This window comes from Ornithorhynchus anatinus, chromosome 1 (assembly GCF_004115215.2).
Source record: "Ornithorhynchus anatinus isolate Pmale09 chromosome 1, mOrnAna1.pri.v4, whole genome shotgun sequence".
NCBI lineage: Eukaryota > Metazoa > Chordata > Mammalia > Monotremata > Ornithorhynchidae > Ornithorhynchus > Ornithorhynchus anatinus.
The window spans coordinates 181,227,074-181,247,922 of NC_041728.1; the positions used below are offsets into that span (position 1 = coordinate 181,227,074).

The following is a 20,849-nucleotide window of genomic DNA, read 5'->3' on the forward strand; positions in this document are numbered from 1 at the left end:
TGATTGGCGTCAGGACGCGTAGTTCTGATGGAGCTATTCCCCTTATGGCCACGAGGGGGCGGAAGAAAGCCACAGGCCAGCCCGCCAGCGGACAAGGCGGGAAAGTAATAATAATATTAATAATAATAATAATGTTGGTATTTGTTAAGCGCTTACTATGTGCAGAGCTCTGTTCTGAGCGCTGGGGGAGATACAGGGTCATCAGGTTGTCCCACGTGAGGCTCCCAGTCTTCATCCCCATTTTACAGATGAGGTCACTGAGGCCCCGAGAAGTGAAGTGACTTGCCCACGGTCACCCAGCTGACAGGTGGCAGAGCCGGGATTCGAACCCATGACCTCTAACTCCCAAGCCCGGGCTCTTGCCACTGAGCCAAGCTGCTTCTCTAGAAGTGAGGCAAGTGAGGCAAAAGAGATAACACAGAGACACAGAGACATTTTCCCGGAGAGACAGTACTCCAGGCAGTCAGTCACTCGGTCAATCCTATTTACTGATTGATTACTGCATTAATAATAATAATGATGTTGGTATTTGTTAAGCCCTTACTTTGTGCCAAGCACTGTTCTAAGCGGGTAGACACAAGGTCATCAGGTTGTCCAATTTGGGGCTCCCAGTCTTCATTTCCCATTTTCCAGATGAGGTCACTGAGGCCCTGAAAAGTGAAGTGACTTGCCCAAGGTCACACAGCTGGAAAGCGGCAGAGCCGGGATTAGAATCCATGACCTCGGACTCCCAAGGCCGGGCTCTTGCCACTGAGCCATGCGTTAATAATAATGATGGTATTTGTTAAGCGCTTACTATGGGCCAAGCACCTTTCTAAGCGCTGGGGGAGATACGAGATCATCAGGTTGTCCCAGGTGGGGCTCACTGTCCTCAGCCCCATTTTACAGATGAGATAACTGAAGCACAGAGAAGTGAAGTGGATTGCCCAAAGTCATTCCGCTGATAAGTGGCGGAGCCGGGATTAGAACCCACGTCCTCTGACTCCCGGGCTCTTGCCACTAAGCCCCACTGTTTCTCTCCCAAGCGCTAAGCACGGTATTCTTCACCATACATCTCCCCCTCTAGTCTGTGAGCATGTTATCGGGAGGAATAATAATAATAATAATTCCAGTAATAATGGTATTTATTAAGCACTTACTATATGCTGAGTACTGTTCTAAGAGCTGGGCTAGGTACAAGGTTATCTTTCCACTTGTGTCTATCTGTTGTTATATTGTACTCTCCCAAGCGCTTAGTAAAGTGTTTTGCACACAGAAAGCGCTCAATAAATACGACTGAATGAATGAATGATTATTGAGCCCTGATTCAGTGGAGAGCACTGTACTGAGAGCTTGGGAGAGGACGATAGAACAATATAAAAGACGCAATCCCTGCCCACAACGAACTTACCATCTAGAGAGGGAGACAGACATGAGTGGAAATCAATAAATGATGGATATGGATAACAATAATAATAATAATGATGGTATTTGTTAAGCATTTCTATGTGCCAAGGACTGTTCTAAGCGCTGGGATAAATACAAGGTAATCAGGTTGTCCCACGTAGGGCTGACAGTCTTCAGCCCCATTTTACAGATGAGGCAACTGAGGCACAGAGAAGTGAAGTGACTTACCCAAGGTCACACAGCTGACAAGTGGTGGAGCCGGGATTATTCATTCATTCAATAGTATTTATTGAGCGCTAACTATGTGCAGAGCACTGGACTAAGCGCTTTGAATGTACAATTCGGCAACAGAGACAATCCCCGCTCAATGACGGGATCACAGTCTAATCGGGGGAGAGAGACGGACAAAAACAAGACAATAATAATAATGTTGGTATTTGTTAAGCACTTACTATGTGCAGAACACTGTTCTAAGAGCTGGGGTAGAAACTGGGTAATCAGGTTGTCCCACATGAGGCTCACAGTTAATCCCCGTTTTACAGATGAGGTCACTGAGGGACAGAAAAGTGAAGTGACTTGCCCACAGTCACACAGCTGACAAGTGGCAGAGCCGGGAGTCGAACCCATGACCTCTGACTCCGAAGCCCAGGCTCTTACCACTGAGCCACGCTTGCAAAATCATAATCAGAACCCATGACCTTCTCTAAATGGTGTGGGGATGGGATGGCGGGATGAAGAAAGGGAGCAAGTCAGGGTGACGCAGAAGGGAGTGGGACAAGAGGAGAGGGGGGTTTGGTCAAGGAAGGCTTGGAGAAGCAGCCCTTAGAGATTTTTGCGACGTATTGAAGGTGGGACCGACAGGATTTGGTGATGGATTAAATATGTGGGTAGAGTGAGAGAGAGGAGTCAAGGATAACACTAAGGTTATGGGTTTGTGAGACGGGAAGATGGTGGTGCCGTCTACAGTGACGGGAAAGTCCGGGAGAGGACAGGATTGGGTGGAGCAATAGGACCTCTGTTTTATTATTACTATGATGGTATTTGTTAATAAGAATAATGTTGGTATTTGTTAAGCGCTTACTATGTGCAGAGCACTGTTCTAAGCGCTGGGGGGTAGGGTATAAGGTGATCAGGTTGTCCCAAGTGGGGCTCACAGTCTTAATGCCCATTTTACAGATGAGGGAACTGAGGTACAGAGAATAATAATAATAATAATAATGTTGGTATTTGTTAAGCGCTTACTATGTGCAGAGCACTGTTCTAAGCGCTGGGGTAGACACAAGGGAATCAGGTTGTCCCATGTGGGGCTCACAGTCTTAATCCCCCTTTTACAGATGAGGTAACTGAGGCACAGAGAAGTTAAGTGACTTGCCCAAAGTCACACAGCTGACAAGTGGCAGAGCTGGGATTCGAACCCATGATCTCTGATTCCAAAGCCCGTGCTCTTTCCACTGAGCCACGCTGCTTCTCTTAAGATGCTTCTCTTAGGATGGAGTAGAAACCGGGATGAAGACTGAGCTCCAAGTGGGACAGCCTGATCACCTTGTATCTACCGAGGTGCTTAGAACAGTGCTTGGCACAGAGTAAGCGCTTATCAAATATTATAATTATTATTCATTCAGTCAGTAGTATTTATTGAGCACTTACTGGGTGCAGGGCACTGTGTTAAGAGCTTGAGGGAGTACAGTAGAACAGCAAAGAGACAAATTCCCTGCCCACAACGACTTGACAGTCTAGAGGGGGAGACAGATATGAATAGAAATCAATAAATGAGGGATGTGGACATAAGTGGTGTGGGGCTGGGAAGAGGGATGAAGAAAGGGAGCGAGTCAGGGGGACGCAGAAGGGAGTGAGAGAAGAGGAAAGGAGGGCTTAGTCAGGGAAGACCTCTCGGAGGAGGTGGGCCTGCAATAAAGTTTTGAAGGGGGAGAGAGTAATTGTCTGTTGGATGCGAGGAGGGAGGGCGTTCCAGGCCAGAGGCAGGACGGGGGCGAGAGGTCAGCGGCGAGATAGAAAAGATGGAGGTACAGTGAGTAGGTTGGCATTAGAGGAGTGAAATGTGTTTGGCCGGGCTGGAGTAGGGGTGAAGTGAGGTGAGGTAGGAGGGGGGCGAGGTGATTGCCTGCTTTAAAGCCAACGGTGAGGAGTTTTTGTTTGATATGAAGGTGGATGGGCAACCCCTGGAGGTTCTTGAGGAGGGGGGAAACATGGCCTGAACGTTTTTATAGTCAATCTGGACAGCAGAGTGAAGTATGGACTAAAGTGGGGAGAGGCAGGAGGTTGGGAGGTCGGCGAGGAGGCTGAATCAAGGTGGGATAGGATGTGTGATTGGATTATGGCCATTGTTCTCGTCTGCCTGTCTCCCCCGATTAGACTGTAAGCCTGTCAAAGGGCAGGGACTCTCTATCTGTTGCCCATTTGTTCATTCCAAGTACAGTGCTCTGCACATAGTAAGCGCTCAATAAATACTATTGAATGAATGAATGAATGAATGAATTATTGCATTAGATGGAGAGGAAAAGGTGGATTTTAGCAATGTTGGTGGAAGAGGGATCGACAGGATTTTGTGGAGGATTGACTAAGTGTTTTGAATGAGAGAGAGGAGTCAAGGGTAACACCTAGGTTTGGGGCTTGTGAGCCAGGAAGTATGGTGGTGCTGTCTACAGTGATGGGAAAGTTACGGGGAGGATGACACTTGGGAGGGACGATAAGAAGTTGAGTTTTAGACATACTAAATTTGAGGTGATGGGAAGATGGCGATGTCTTAAAGGCAGGAAAAAATGCAAGACAGCAGAGAGGGGGGCGATATCCGGGCAGGAGATGGAGATTTGGGGGTCATCGGCATGGAGGTGGTAGTCGAAGCCGTGGGAGTGAATGAGTTCTCGAAGGAAGTGGGTATAGATGGAGAATTAAAAGGGAGCGCTCATTGATCACTTGCTCTTTGGAGAGCACTGTACTAAGCGATTCTTCCTCATCTGTAATTACAGAGATCGTAGACACGTTAATAATAATGATGATGGTAACTGTTAAGCGCTTACACTGTTCTAAGTGGTGAGCACGAGCCTACAGTCTAGGCTAATCAGTCATATTTATTGAGTGCTTACTGTGTGCAGAGCACTGTACTAAACACTTGGGAGAGTACAGTTCAACAATAGGGCTTAGGCCTCTTCTCTCCCCCTACTTGATTCTGTCCCACGCCCCATGGTTTCACTCTGACCAACCAGCCCCTCCCTCCCCCAAAGTCCCAAAGACCCCTCACCCCTGACCCCCCTTTTTACCATAGCCTCTCCCGCACTGATATTAAGTTCTGTCTCCCCCTCTAGACTGCAGTAATAATAATAATAATAATAATGTTGGTATTTATTAAGCACTTACTATATGCATACACTGTTCTAAGCGCTGGGGTAGATACAGGGCAATCAAGTAGTCCCACGTGAGGCTCACAGTTAATCCCCATTTTACAGATGAGGTAACTGAGGCCCAGAGAAGTTAAGTGACATGCCCACAGTCACACAGCTGACAAGTGGCAGAGCTGGGATTGGAACCCATGACCTCTGACTCCCAAGCCCAGGCTCTTTCCACTGAGCCACACTGCTTCGCTGTGGGCAGGGAACGTTATCTGCCAACTCTGCTATATTGGATTCTCTATATTGAATATATAGAATATATTTCAATATATTATAGAATATATTTCAATATATTCTATATTGGATTTCCTTAGTACAGTGCACTGCATGAAGTAAACGGTCAGTAAATACCACCGAATTATTGATCAGCAGAGCTGTGCATGTGTGCTTGTGTTCTTGGTGACTGGTTCCTTTCAGTAATAATAATAATAATAGTGATGGTATTCGCTAAGCACTTACTTTGTGTCAAGCACTGTTTTAAGCGCTGGGGTCGATATAAGGTAATCAGATTGGACACAGTCCCTGTCTCACATGGGGCTCACAGTCCTAACTCCCATTTCACAGATGGGGTTACTGAGGCTCAAGAAGTTAAATGATTTATCCAAGGACACAGGGCAGACATGGATAGAGCATGGGTCTGGGAGTCAGAAGGTCATGGGTTCTAATCCCAGCTCCACCTCTTGTTTGCTCTGTCACCTTGGGCAAGTCAGGTCACCTCTCTGGGCCTCAGTTACCTTATCTGTAAAATGGGAACTGAGACTGTGAGCCCCACCTGGGACAGGGACTGTGTCCAACTTGATTTACTTGTATCCACCCCAATGCTTAGTACAGTTCCCGGCACATAGTAAGTGCTCAAGAAATACTATTATTATTATTATTATGTGACAGAGTCAAGATTATCTCTCGGGAAAATACAATACACAGAATTGGTAGACAAGTCCCCTACCCACAACAAACTTCTAAATCTAGAGCAGCCTTTCTTGGAGACTGTGGAAACTGTTAATGAAGTATCAATTGTCAAGCCAGATATTTACTTGGATTAGACATTTTTATATAATAATAATAATGTTGGCATTTGTTAAGCGCTTACTATGTGCAGAGCACTGTTCTAAGCGCTGGAGTAGACACAGGGGAATCAGGTGGTCCCACGTGGGGCTCACAGTCTTAATCCCCATTTTACAGATGAGGTAACTGAGGCACAGAGATTAGAGTGTAAACTCCTTGTCAGCAGGGATGTCAATCAGTCGATGATATTTACTTTGATTCCCACTCCAGCTCCATAGAACTTATATTCCTATCCTTATTTTCTACTATTTCCACTATCTGTAATTTATTTTATTATTAATAATAATAACAATAGGGGTATTTGTTAAGCGATTACTTTGTGCCAAGCCCTGTTCTCAGCTCTGGGGTAGATACAAGGTAATCAGGTTGTCCCACGTGGTTCTCACAGTCTTAATCCCCATTTTACAGATGAGGTAACTGAAGCACAGAGAAATTAAGTGACTTGTCCAAAGTCAAACAGCTGAGACTGGATTAGAACCCACCACCTCTGACTGTCTCTTCCTGTAGCCTGTAAATTCTCTGTGGGCAGGGAACGTGACTACCAGCTCTACTCTGTTGTTCTCTCCCAAGCACGGGTAGGGTGCTTTGCAAGAAGCAGAGTGGCTTAGTGGAAAGAGCCCGGGCTTGGGAGTCAGAGGTTGTGGGTTCTAATCCTGCCTCCACCACTTGTCAGTTGTGTGACTTTGGGCAAGTCAATTCACTTCTCTGGGCCTCAGTTCCCCCATCTGTAAAATGGGGATTAAGTCTGTGAGCCCTGTGTGGGACAACTTAATTACCTTGTATCTACCCCAGCACTTCGAACAGTGCTTGGCCCATAGTATAAGCACTTAACAAATACTGTCACCATCATCATTATTATTATTATTGTTAAGCACTCAATAAATGTCATGGATTGATTGACTGACATTTCCTCCAGCCCTATGTGGGGCAACCTGATTACCCTGTATCTCCCCCAGTACTTAGAAAAGTGTTTGGCACTTAGTAAGCGCTTAACAAATACCAACATTATTATTATTATTACTATTAATAATAATCCTGCTGCTACTACTTTACTACTACTACTATTACTTCTGCTGCGACTACTATTTTACTATCTGTTGCCAAACTGTCAACAGTGCTTAGTACAGTGCTCTGCACATCCTGGCACAACTTCTAGTATTACAGCTGCCATTACTACTTCTACTATTATTACTATTACTTCTAGTATTACTGCTCCTACTTTGGCTAATAATAATTAATAATAATAACAATGATGGTATTCGTGAAGGGCTTACTATGTGCCAAGCACTGTGCTGAGCCCCGGGGTCGATACAAGGTCATCAGGTTGGCCCACGTGGTGGTCATGGTGTTCATCTCCATTTTTCAGATGAGGCCCAGAGAAGTTTAGAGGCGTGCCCAAAGTCACACAGCTGACAAGTGGCAGAGCTGGGATTAGAACCCACGACCTCTGACTCCTAAACCCGGCTCTTTCCACTGAGCCACGCTGCTTCTCTAGTCCCGGCTCCGCCACTTGTCTGTGTGACTTTGGGCAAGTCACTTCACTTCTCTGCACCTCAGTGACCTCATCTGGAAAATGGGGATGAAGACTGTGAGCCCGTGTGGAACAACCTGATGACCTTGTATTCCACCCAGCGCTTAGAACAGTGCTGGGCACACAGTAAGCGGTTAACGAATACCATCATTATTAGTATTCTTCATTCATTCATTCATTCAATAGTATTTATTGAGCGCTTACTATGTGCAGAGCGCTGGACTAAGAGCTTGGACTGTACAATTCGGCAACAGAGAGAGATGATCCTTGCCCAATGACGGGCTCACAAGCTAAACGGGGAAGACAGATGCAAAGCAAAACAGAACAAAACAAAAACAAGGTGACATCATCAAGATAAATAGAATCAAGGGGATGTACACCTTATTAACAAAATAAATAGGGTGATAAATAATATACAAATGAGCACAGTGCTGAGAGGAGGGGAAGGGGGACGAGCAGAGGGTGGGGGGGAGGGGCAGTAGAGGGAAAGGGGGGCTCAGTCTGGGAAGGCCTCCTGGAGGAGGTGAGGTCTCAATAGGGCTTGGAAGAGGGAAAGAGAGTGAGTTTGGTGGATGTGAGGAGGGAGGGCCAGAGGTAGGACGTGGGCCAGGGGTCGATGGCAGGACAGGCGAAAACGGGGGAGCACAACTACTAGGGCAGTGATTTCCCCTTCCAGGCCCGAGCTGCATCCAGACGAGAAACAGAAGGAGGCAGAAGCGGAGAGCGGAGGTGAGAACTTTTAATGGGAGCCGGGTCGCGGGGGAGAGGGTGACCCAGACAGGGTTGAGGAGGCCGTTGGGCCCGGCCGAGGGTAGGCCGGACTACTCCCAGGTGAGGCCGGCATCGTAGGGGCAGAGACCGCCGGCCGGGGTCCCCCCTCTTCCCTTCCTTGTGGGTCTCCCCCACACTGCCCTGAGTGAGAGAGCCCGGGAAAGAGGGGAAGGCTTCATCCGCCCCAGCGCTTAGTACAGTGCCTGGCACAATGTAAGCGCAAAACATGTCAGAATTTATTACCGATTGGGGACGGACCCGGGCCAGATGGTTTAACTCCTAGTGTCCTGGAACCACCAGCCCTCCCACCCACCCCACACACCCCTCAGGAGGCGGAGAGTGAGAAGGGGCATGGAGGAGGCTGCTGGGGGTGGACCGAGATGGGAAGGGAAGGCTACTGATAGTGTCCACCCACTCCCCCGAGGTGCGGGCTGGCCACGGCCCCGAAAGGCCCGGTGGGGGGCTGAAGGCCCGGGCTGGGGTAGAGGGCGGCTGCGGCCGCAGCAGCGGCCGCAGCCGGACCTGGGCCGGGCCAGTAAGAGAATCCGGCCGGAGTCACCCCGGCCGAGGCGGCCATGAGGTTGAGCTTGGAGAGGCCGGGGAAGGATAAAGGGGCGAGGCCGGGGGGCAATTTGTAGAGAGCTCCCTCGTGGGCGGGGTGATGGTGGTGAGCGGCCGTGGAGTGGGCCGGGGGAGGTTGGCAGGCCTGAGCTAGGCCCTGGAAGTCGAAGCGGTAGGCGTAGCGCTTGCCGTGGACTTTACTCATGATGTTCTTGTCGTAGTAGTAGCGCAACGCCCGGCTGAGCTTGTCGTAGTTCATATTGGGTTTGCTCTTACGCTCGCCCCAGCGCCGGGCCACCTCGTCCGGGTCCGTGAGCTTGAACTCGCCGTGGCCACCTTCCCACGCGATGCAGCCCGCGTTCGCCCGGTCGGCCAGGAGCTCTAACAGGAACTGCCACAGCTGGATCTGGCCGCTGCCTATGTGGGTCGAGGGGGGTGGGGGGTGGGGGAGACATTTGGTGTGTGTATGGGGGGGGGTCTCTTCAGGGCTGGGGAGGGAAGGGGGTAAGGGTCGCCATGGGGGAGGGGGACTGCTGGGGTGCTGGAAGGGGGTGAGGGTGGACACAGGGGGAGGGTCTGGAAGGGGGAGAGGGTCACCACAGGGGGAGGGTCTGGAGGGGGTGAGGGTCACCACAGGGGGAGGGTCTGGAGGGGACGAGGGTCGCCACAGGGGGAGGGGCTGGATAGGAGCGAGGGTGGCTACAGGGGGAGGGTCTGGAAGGGGGAGAGGGTCACCACAGGGGAGGGGGAGACGTTCCCTGCAGGGGGAGAGGTCTAGAAGGGGGTGAGGGTCACCACAGGGGGAGGGGGCTGGAAGAGGTAGAGGATCACCACAGGGGGAAGGTCTGGAGGGGACGAGAGTCGCCACAGGAGGAGGTTCTGGAAAGGGGAGAGGGTCACCACAGGGGGAGGGTCTGGAGGGGGTGAGGGTCACCACAGGGGGAGGATCTGGAAGGGGGAGAGGGTCCCCACAGGGGGAGGGTCTTGAGGGGGTGAGGGTCACCACAGGGGGAGGGTCTGGAAGGGGGAGAGGGTCACCGCAGAGGAAGGGGAGACGTTCCCTGCACGGGGAGAGGTCTAGAAGGGGCTGAGGATCACCACAGGGGGAGGGGGCTGGAAGAGGTAGAGGATCACCACAGGGGGAGGGTCTGGAGGGAGGGAGAGTCGCCACAGGGGAAGGGGGCCGGAAGGGGGAGAGAGTAGCCACAGGGGGAAGGGCTGGATGGGAGTGAGGGTCGCCACAGAGAGAGGGTCTGGAAGGGGTCGAGAGTCACCACAGAAGGAGGGGACTGAATAGGGGAAAAAAGGGTGCCACTGGGGGAGGGGCTGGATGGGGGAGAGGGTCGCCACGAAGGCAGGGTCTGGAAGGGGCGAGGATCGCCACGGGGGCTTGAAGCAGAGTGGCTTAGTCCCTAGAGTCAGGGCCTAGGAGTCAGAAGGACCTGGGTTCTAATCCCGGCTCCACCGCATGTCTGCTGTGTGACCTTGGGCAAGTCACTTCGCTTCTCTGGGCCTCAGTGACCTCATCTGTAAAATGGGGAATAAGAGTGTGCGCCCATGTGGGACAGGGACTGTACCCATCTCATTAACATATCTTCCCCAGCGCTTAGAACAGTGGTTGGCACATAGGGCTTAACAAATACCATAATTGTTATTATTACTACCGGGGGATATCTGGAAGAGGGGGAGGGTGGCCACAGGGGGAGGATCTGGAATGGAAAAGGGCGAGGGTCTCTATGGGGGATAACGCAGATGCCGCAAACGCCTTGGGGGAGACAAGTGGGCTAATTAAACCCCCCCCTCCCATCCAGACTGTGAGCCCGTTATTGAGCAGGGATTGTCTCTATCTGTTGCCGAACTGTACACACCAAGCGCTTAGTACAGTGATCTGCACGTAGTAAGAGCTCAATAAATACTATCTAATGAATGAATGAATGAAGACCCTGTCCAGGGCTGAAGATGTTAAACTCTCCAAAGAGTTTCGAGTTTATTTTGGATTCCCCAGGCTGCGGATTATCCGGATGGTGAGCGTTTCGGGGAAATGAGAGCCCCGAGGCTTAATTATTTCCGGGACAGACCCTGGGATTTCAAAATCCGCACGCCCTCCCCCACTCCAGATAATTATTATTATTAATCATTTATTTGTAATTATTATTTATCTTGTCTCGCCAGACTATTTGTTTTGTTCTGTTCTGTTTTGCTGTCTGTCTGTCTCCCCCGTTTAGACTGCGAGCCCGTTGTTGAGTAGGGATTGTCTCTATCTGTTGCCGAATTGTACATTCCAAGCGCTTAGTCCGGTGCTCTGCACACAGTAATCGCTCAATAAATACGATTGAATGAATGAATGAATAGGTCGTTGAGGTAAGAAAAACAAGAAAACGATTTGACATCTATTACTCGACCGGTTCGGACAGAAGCCTGTTGGTTTTTTTTTAACCCCTCTGAACGATCCGCATAATAATAGTAATAATGCTGGTATTTATTAAGCGCTTACTATGTGCCAAGCACTGTTCTAAGCGCTGGGGTAGATACAAGATAATTAGGTTATCCCACATGGGGCTCACAGTCTTAATCCCCATTTTACAGATGAGGGAACTGAGGCACAGAGAAGTGTCTCTGTTGCCGAATTGCACATTCCAAGCGCTTAGTACAGTGCTCTGCACATAGTAAGCGTTCAATAAATACTATTGAATGAATGAAGTGACTTGCTCAAAGTCACACAGCTGACAAGTGGCGGAGACGGGATTAGAATCCATGACCTCTGACTCCCAAGCCGCATAATTGCCTCGATTCTTCTGATGCAGATGCCCACCCGCCCCACTTCCCCAACCCGGATCCCCCCCCGCGTTTTTCCGTGGAGCCTCCCGGGGCCGACCTTATGACGTCAGGTCTGTGACGTCATACCCCGAGAGGGACCCACGGTGAGTCAAGTGGCCTCCGGATCCCGGACGAGGACCCTTTCGTGGGGAGGGGCGGGGAGATTATAATAATAATAATGTTGGTATTTGTTAAACGCTTACTATGTGCCGAGCGCCGTTCTAAGCGCTGGGGGAGATACCGGGTCATCAGGTTGTCCCACAGTCTTAATTCCCATTTTACAGATAAGGTCACTGAGGTATAGAGAAGTTAAGTACTTGCCCAAAGTCACACAGCAGACAAGTGGCATATCGCCTATCATTATTATTATTATCGCCCTGGAGGTAATGCATCGATTGGGGTCTCGCAAAGTGGGAGGGGAGGGAGTGGGGGTCGCAAAGAAGCAGGGAAGTGGGGGTCCCTCCCATCCCCCATGCCAGCATCGCTCCCCTGTTCTCCCAGCGGTCCGGCGGTGGGCGGGGGGCTCGGGGTGGGATGGAGCCCCGGCCATGGGTCAGTCCTTTTGTTTTATGGTATTTGTTAAGCGCTTACTATGTGCAGAGCACCGTTCTAAGCACTGGGGGAGAGGAATACAAGGTGATCAGGTTGTCCCCCGTGGGGCTCACAGTCTTCATCCCCATTTTCCAGATGAGGTCACCGAGGCACAGAGAAGTGAAGTGACTTGCCTCAAATCACACAGCTGACTAGCGGCAGAGCTGGGATTAGAACCCATAACTTCTGACTCCCAAGCCCGGGCTCTTTCCACTGAGCCACGCTGCTTCTCCTTGCCCGTGTCCGCGCACGTTGTCCTGGAAGTCGGGGTTCGGGGAAGGGAGGGTGACCCCAGCCTGAGGGGATCAGACGGTCCCCGGGCGGGACCCCACCTTCTGGGCCATTCCCTCCGCCCCCCCCAGGTGCCGTGTCCCCCAAGTAATAATAATAATAATGATAATAATGGTGTTTGTTAAGCGCTTACTATGAATCAAGCACTAGTTCTAAGCGCTGGGGTAATAAGAGTAACAATAATAATAATGGTGTTTATTAAGCGCTATGTGCCAAGCATTAGTTCTAAACGTCGGGGTAATAATAATAACAATAATAATAATAGTGCTTGTTAAGCGCTTACTATGTGCTCAGCACTAGTTCTAAACCCTGGGGTAATAATAAGGACAATAATAATAACGGTGTTTGTTAAGCGCTTACTTTGTGCCAAGCACTAGTTCTAAACGCTGGGATAATAATAATTGCAATAATAATAATGGTGTTTGTTAGCGCTTACTATGTGCCAAGCACTAATTCTAAGCGCTGGGGTAATAATAATAATGGTGTTTGTTAAGCGCTTACTACGTGTCAAGCACTAGTTCTAAGCGCTGGGGTAATAATAATAATAATGATGATGGTATTCGTTAAGCGCTGCGGTTGATACATGGTAAATGCGCACTACGTACCAAGCACTGCTCTAAGCGCTGAGTTAATAAGAATAATAGTATTTGTTATTATTAACAATAATAATAATTGCATTTGTTAAGCGCTTACTATATGCCAAGCACTGTACCAAGAGCTGGAGTTGATACAAGGTAAGCGTTTACTATATGCCAAGCCCCGTTTTAAACGCTGAGATAATAATAATGATAATGGTATTTGTTAAGCGCTTACTATGTGCCAAGCACTGTACCAAGCGCTGGACTTGATACAAGGTAAGCGTTTACTATATGCCAATCACCGTTCTAAACGCTGAGATAATAATAATGATAATGGTATTTGTTAAGCGCTTACTATGTGCCAAGCACTGTTCCAAGCGCTGGGGGAGATACGAGGTCATCAGGTTGTCCTACGTGGGGCTCACAGTCTTCATCCCCATTTTCCAGATGAGGTCCCTGAGGCCCAGAGAAGCGAAGCGGCTCGCCCAGCAGACAATTGGCGGAGCCGGGATTAGAACCCAGGTCCTCTGACTTCCCAGCCCGGACTCTACCCATTAGGCCACGCTGCCCCGCGCCCGGCGCTCACCTTTCTGCACGGTGGGATTCAGGGATGCCCAGCCCGGATTCTTGCCTTCCTTGAACAGCGTCTCCCCGATGGGATCTGACAGCGAAGAGGAGACGCTCAGGGGGGCAATAACGGGTAGAGAGGGGGTGGGAGTGGGGGTCCCCCCCCCCGGGGTGGGGGGAAAGGAGACCACCCACCCTGGAATCAGGGGAGGCGGAGAGGAACCTGGTGGAGCCTCGTGGAAGGAAAGTGGGAGCTTTAAGGGGGTTGCCCACCCACTCAAAGGCTCCCCCCTCCCCCCAGCCCCCCGGTTCCGCCTCCTCCCGCCTCCGGGCCGGCGACCCCCTTCTCCCCCTTCCTCCCTGGGCCCGCGGCGACCCCCGCGTTGCAGCCGGAGCCAGGAAACGCGTCCAGGAAAAAGGAAATCCGCTCTCTGAGCCAGCAGGAGGGAGCCTTATATAGGGGGAGCCCGGCTGGGACAGCCGACAAGGAGGGGAGACTGGAGAGACAGAGGCAGAAGGGAGGCCGGGGGGAGACCCCAGAGAGGGTAGGTAGCAGTGGGGGGGGGGCGTTGGAGGCCCCCAAATCCCTCCCCAACCCCCACCAATCTGGAGATTCCAGTTTCCACCTTCCTCAGCCTCCTTTAAGGCCTCCAGGTACCCAAATCCTCCTCTGGTCCCCTTTAGCAACCCCCCCCACCCCAACCCACTAGGCTGCCCAGTCTCTACCCCCTCGCCCCCCGACCCCGACATAACCAAGCCCCTGCCCCATCATTCCGGTCTCCCCCCCAGACCCGACCCCCTCCCCAAATTCTGGCCCTCCGACCCCAAAGCTTCTGGATCCCCTGCCCTCCCCGCCCCCCGCCCCTTCCTCAAGCCCCAAGGCCTACGGAACCCCCCAGCCCCCCGACCCCCAGCCCCCCAAGCCCCCCGACCCTCATACCTGGCAGGTACATGTTGAGGAGTCGGGGGTGGGTGGCGCCGCTCTGTCTCATCGCCTCCGGGGGACTGGGAGGGGGTGGGGAGGGGGCCGAGGCCGTGGGGGGGGGCGATGGAGGGGGTGTTGGCTGCTCTCTGGGTCTTCGAGACCCCCCCCCAAAGCAGCAGCTGCAGCAGCAGCCCCCGCCTCCGGGAAGGAGGAGAAGGGGCCCGGGTTGGGCCTGGGTTGGAAAGGGGGGCGCGCCCCGGGGCGGATTTGGGGGCGCAGGGGACACCCGGAGGGAGGGGGAAACCGGGGCGGCGTTCACAGCCCCGTGAGACCCGCCCCGCCCCCGGATTCACCCACCCACCCACCCACCCATCGGACCGGGGTTGCAATTTCCTCTTTAATTAAAGCGCCTCCGCCCCCCTTATCGGTTCCATCGCAATAAAGTCCTCGCTGCGGAGTCGCCGAGCGCAGCCCCTCCCTCAGAGACCCTCGTGTCGCCCATCAGATGTCCGGGGACACGGGGTGGGGGTGGGGGGTGGCCGGACCGGGCCGGGGGTCTCGAGGTCCCCCACCTTCCTCCTCCTCGAGTCTCTGCAAACGGAGCGCCGGTCCCCAATAATGATGGTATTGGTTTAGCGCTTACTACTTGCCAGGCACTGTTCTAAGCGCTGGGGTAGATCCAAGGTGATCAAGTTGTCCCACGTGGGGCTCACAGTCTTCATCCCCATTTTATTAGTATGAATAATAATAATGGCATTGGTTAAGCTCTTACTATGTGCCAAGTACTGTTCTAAGCGCTGGAGTAGATCCAAAGTGATCAGGTTGTCCCACGTGAGGCTCAGAGTCTTCATCCCCATTTTATTATTCATAATAAAATTAATATATTCAAAAATATTCAAAAATAAATATCATTATGAATAATGATAATAATGAGGGTATTGGATAAGCGCTTACTATGTGTCAAGCACTGTTCTAAACGCTGGGTTAGATCCAAGGGGATTGCGTTGTCCCACGTGGGACTCACAGTCTTAATCCCCATTTTATTATTATGAATAATAAGAACAATGGTCTTTACTAAGCGCTTACTATGTGCCAAGCCCTGTTCTAAATTCTGGGGTAGATCCAAAGTAATCAGGTTGGATACCTGTCCCACATGAGGCTCACACTCTTAATCCCCATTTTACGGATGAGGGAACTGAGGTACAGAGAAGTGACTTGCCCAAGGTCACACTTTACAGATGAGGTCACTGAGGCGCAGAAGAGTGAAGCGACTTGCCCGGAGTCACCCAGCTGACGATCTGAGGGGGCATCTAAGGGAATGGGCTGGGTGGGGGCCGACAGGGAGTTAGGGTCCTACCCCCGCCCCAAATACCCCAGAACCTCTTCTTCCCCTAAGAGTCTCCATCCCCTCCCCCTCCCGACCCTCCCACCCCTCCCTGCTCCCCCCAGCCCTCTCTCTCTCCTCTCCCCACCCTCCCTCCCGTCTCCTGGCTGCGTTATCTCCATCTTCACTTTTAAATTTCCGCTTCCCTCGCTCTCCCCATCTCTCCCTCTCGCCCGTCGCTGCGCTCCCCGCGCGGCTGCTCCATCTCCTTATCTCCTCTCCCGCCCGCCCCCCCCGGATCTCACCTCCCCCCTTTCTCCCTCCCCCCCCGCCTCTAGCTCTCCTCTGTCCTTCCCCCTCCCTCCTCTCTCCCTCTCCCCTTCTTCCCCCTCTTTCCCCTGAATCCCCACCTGCCTCTCTCTTTTCCCTTTCCCTGTCTCTATCTCCCTTCCCTCCATCTCTCCCCCGTCCCCTGCTCTCTCCCGCTCCCCATTTCCCCCCTCTTTCCCCTGACTTCCCCCCACCCCGGCCCTCTCTTTTCCCTTTTCGTCTCTGTCCTTCCCCCTCTCCTTTCTTTCCCTCTCCCCTTCTCCCCCTCTTTCCTCTGAATCCCCACCTGCCTCTCTCTTTTCTCTTTTCCTGTCTCTGTCTCCCTTTCCTCAGTCTCTTCCCCTCTCCCCTGCTCTCTCCCGCTCCCCGTTTCCCTCCTTTTTCCCCTGGCTTCCTTCCAACCCTGCTCTCTCTTTTCCCTTTCCCTGTCTCTGTCCTTCCCCCTCTCCTCTCTTTCCCTCTCCCCTTCTCCCCCCTCTTTCCTCTGAATCCCCACCTGGCTCTCTTCCCCTCTCCTATCTGTCTCCCTTCCTTCAGTCTCTCCCCTTCTCTCTCCCTCTCCCCTTCTCGCCCCTCATTCCCCTGAATCTCTACCTAGATGTCTCTTTTCCCTGTCTCTGTCTCCCTTCCCTCAATCTCTCCCTCTTCCCTGCTCTCTTCCTCTCCCTGTTTTCCCCTTTTCCCCTGGCTACCCCCCCTTTCCCTGTCTCTCTTCCCTTGTCTCTTCCCCTCTCCCCTTCTCTCTCCCTCTTCCCCTCTCTCCCCCTTTTCCCCTGGCTTCCTCCCCTCCCCGACTCTCTCTTTTCCCTTTTTAGGTCTCTGGTTCTCTTTCCTCAGTCTCTCCCCCATCCCCATCTCTCTCCCTATCCCCCTTTCCCCTCTCTTTCCCCTGTCTCTCCCCACCCGGAATGTCTCCTTTCCCTTTCCTTTCCTGTCTTTGCCTCTCTTCCTTCTTCTCTCCCCCTCTCCCCTTCTCCCCTCGAGTCCCTTTCCCCTGGCTTCCCCCTCAACCCCGGCTCTCTCTTTTCCCTTTTTATATCTCCGTTTCTCTTTCCTCAGTCTCTGAATCTATCACTTGCTCTCTCCCCGTCTCCCCCCCCTTTCCCCCATCTTCCCCCCTAGTTCTCTCTTTTCCCTGTTTCTGTCTCCTTCTTCTCACCCTGTCTTTATCCCCCCGCCCCCCAGTTGGCCTATCCATCCACCCCTCCCTCACTTTCCTGGCTTCTCTCTTTGTGTGCGTCTCTGGCATGCCTATCTCTCCCGATCTCCGTCTGTCTCTGCCTCTTTCTTTCTTCCCCTCGGCCTCCATCCTTCGAGGCCACCCTGCCCCGCACCCTCCCTCCCATCTCCTGCCAGCAGGTCCTGGACAACAGCCAGTGGTTGGGGAGGAAATGAGTGACCATTTCTACCCCTTTCTAATCTACGCTAAATTTCTTTCCAGTTCTGCCATTTCTCGAGCGCTAACAATCAATCCGCGGTATTTATCGAGCGTTTACAATCAATCCATGGTATTTATTAAGGGTTTACTGTGGGCAGAGCCCTGGATTAAGCTCTTGGGAGAGGACAGTACAAGGTGCAGGGCCTTACGCTAAAAGCTGGGGCAAGGGGCGAATAAAGGACCGTTCTGCCGACCAGACTGGCGGAGGAAAGGCGAGGTGTCGTTAACGTGTGTTAACAAGAAGCTAACCTTGTGTTCATGGGACGGTAATGATGGTGATGATGATAAATTCTCCCGTCGAAAACAGCACGAATTCGCCCGCGCGAACCTGGACAATCCACATTTGATAATAATCTGGGTTTCTCTCGCCCTGGGATCTCAAAGCGCAAGCCAAAATCTTTCCCCTGCGAGTATTAGTAGTAAAATTAGCAGCTCGTTGTGTGAAGGCTTTTTGCTCTTTCGTCCATATCTGTAATGTATTTGTTTATATTAATATCCGTCTCCCCCGCTAGAATGTAAGCTCGTTTTGGGCAGGGAACGTGTCTACCAACGCTATTTTGTTGAGCGCTCACTGCTATTTTATTGTAGTCTCCCAAACTATAAGAAATAAATATAAATAATATTGCTATAAATAAGCTCGGGAGAGGACAACAGCCGCACTTATGTTCATATCTGTAATTTTATTTATTGATATTAATGCCTATCTCCTCCGGGGGACTGTAAACTCGTTGTGGGCAGGGACTATTAAATTGTTATAGGTTACTCTCCCCAGCGTTTAGTACAGTGCTCCGCACACAGTAAACACTCACTAAATACGATTAACCGACTCATACCGTACTCTTCCAAGTATTTAGTACGGTGTTCTACACACAATAAGCACTCAATAAATACGATTGACTGACTCACATTGTACTCTCCCAAGCGCTTAATACAGTGCTCTGCACACAGTAAGGGCTCAATAGATACAATTAACTACTCATACCGTACTCTTCTAAGTGTTTAGGACTGTGCTCTGCCACAGTACGCGCTTAATAAATACGATTGATTAACCCATATTGTACTCTCCAAGCGCTTAATGCAGTGCTCTGCACACAGTAAGGGTTCAATAAATTCGATGGACAGACTCATTGTACTCTCCCAAGTGCTTATGCTCTGCACACAGTAAGCGCTCAATAAATATATCGACAGGTTCATATTGTATTCTCCCAAGCGATTAGTGCAGTGTTCTGCACCCAGTAAACGCTCAAGAATTACGATTGATAGATTGATTGGAGGAGTTGGACTTGCAGGACGGGTTTAAAAACGGGAAGGGCTGGGGTCTGTCGGATTCGGGGAGGGAAAAAGGTTCCGGGCCGGAGGAACTTTGTGAGCGAGGAGCGGGGAGGTGGACGAGAGCGGGCTCAGAAGAGAAGAGCCGTGGCCTAGTGGCTAGAGTCCGGACCCGGGCGTCAGAAAGTCATGGGTTCTAATCCCGACTCCGCCACTTCATTCATTCAATCGTAATTATTAAGCGCTTACTGTGTCCTAAGCGCTTCTGTACAATACAGCAACGGAGAGAGACAATCCCTGGCCACAGTGAGCTCACAGTCTAGAGCGGGGGGTGGGAGGGGGGAGATGGACATCAATATAAATAAACAGACATCAATATAAATAAAGAAAATGACAGAAATAAAAGGGGGGGAGAGCAGAGGGAGCAAGTCAGGGCGATGCAAAAGAGAAGAGGAAAAGTGGGATTAACCTGGGAAGGCCTCTGGGAGGAAATGGGCCTTCAGTAAGATTTAGAAGGTGGGGAGAGTCATTGTCTGGTGGATTTGAGGAGGGAGGGCGTTCCGGGCCACAGGCGGGACGGGGGACGGGGGTCGGTGGCGGGACAGGAGAGTTGGAGGCCCAGGGAGAAGGTGAGCGAAAGCAAAGGAGCGGAGTGGGAGGGCTGCGATGGAGAAGGACAGAAGGGAGGGGAGGGAGGAGGGGGCCGGGGGATGGGGGGCTTGGAAGCCAAGAGTGAGGAGTTTCTGGCACGGTACGGAGCTGGATGGGCAACCGCTGGAGATTTCTGAGGAGGGGGGTGACGGGTCCCGAACGTTTCCGTAGAACGAGGATCCGGGCAGCGGAGCCAAGTGGAGAGACCCAAGTGGGGAGAGGCAGGAGGGCGGAAGGTCAGAAAGGAAGCCCATGAAGGAATCCAGCGGGGAGGGGACGAGGGATTGGACTGACGTCGTAGCCGTTCGGTTGGAGAGGAAAGGGCGAGTCTTGGCGACGTCGTGAAGGTGACACCGGCGGGTTCGGGTGACGGATCGGACGTGTGGAGTGAACGAGAGAGAGAGGAGTCAAGGACGACACCGAGGTTACGGGCTTTTGAGACGGGAAGGATGGCGGTGCCGTCTACGGTGATGGAAAAGTTCGGGAGAGGACAGGATTTGGGAGGGAAGATATGGAGCTCGGTTTGGGACTTGTCTGCCGTGTGACCTTGGACAAGTCACGTCCCTTGTCTGTGCCTCAGTGACCTCATCTGTGAAACGGGGATTGAGACGGTGAGCCCCATGCGGGACAGGGACTGTGCCCAACCGATTTGCTTGTATAATAATAATTGTGGAATTATTATTATATACTGATATCAGACACTGTACTGAGCGCTGGGTTGGATACCAACATAGAGGGTTGGACACAGTCCAGCGCTTACTATGTGCCAGACACTGTAAAAGCAGCGTGGCTAAATGGAAAGAGCACGGGCTTGGGAGTCAGAGGTCATGGGTTCTAATCCCGGCTCCGCCACTTGTCAGTTGTGTGACTTTGGGCAAGTCACTTCACTTCTCTGGGCTTCAGCTACCTCATCTGTAAAATGGGGATGAAGACTGTGAGCCCCACGTGGGACAATCTGATTACCTTGTATCTACCCCAGCGTTCAGAACAGTGCTTGGCGCATAGTAAGCGCTTAACAAATACCATTATCCTCATCATTATTATTATTACTAAGCGCTGGGGTGGATACCAGCTAATAGCGTTGGACACAGTCCAGCGCTTACTACGTGCCAGACACTGTATCGAACCCAGGGGTGGATAGCAGCAAATCGGGTTGGACACAGTCCAGAGTTTCTTACAGTGTCTGGCTCTGCCACTCGTCTGCCGTGTGACTGTGGGCGAGTCACTTCACTTCTCTGAGTCTCAGTTACCTCATCTGTAAGATGGGGATTAACTGTGAGCCTCATGTGGGACAACCTGATGACCCTGTATCTACCCCGGCGCTTAGAACAGTGCTCTGCACATAGT

At 51.7% G+C, this 20,849-nt stretch overlaps 1 protein-coding gene across 1 annotated transcript; it reads right to left on the minus strand.

The window, feature by feature from the left end:
- Nucleotides 1-8,490: 8,490 nt before the first annotated feature.
- Nucleotides 8,491-14,557, minus strand: FEV (FEV transcription factor, ETS family member). Its single transcript, XM_039914863.1, has 3 exons — nucleotides 14,517-14,557; nucleotides 13,585-13,727; nucleotides 8,491-9,138 (listed from the first exon to the last, which is right to left on the minus strand). Exons 1-3 carry the CDS (start codon nucleotides 14,555-14,557, stop codon nucleotides 8,555-8,557), a joined length of 768 nt encoding a protein of 255 aa, XP_039770797.1. The 3' UTR covers nucleotides 8,491-8,554.
- Between the last annotated feature and the right edge of the window lie 6,292 nt (nucleotides 14,558-20,849).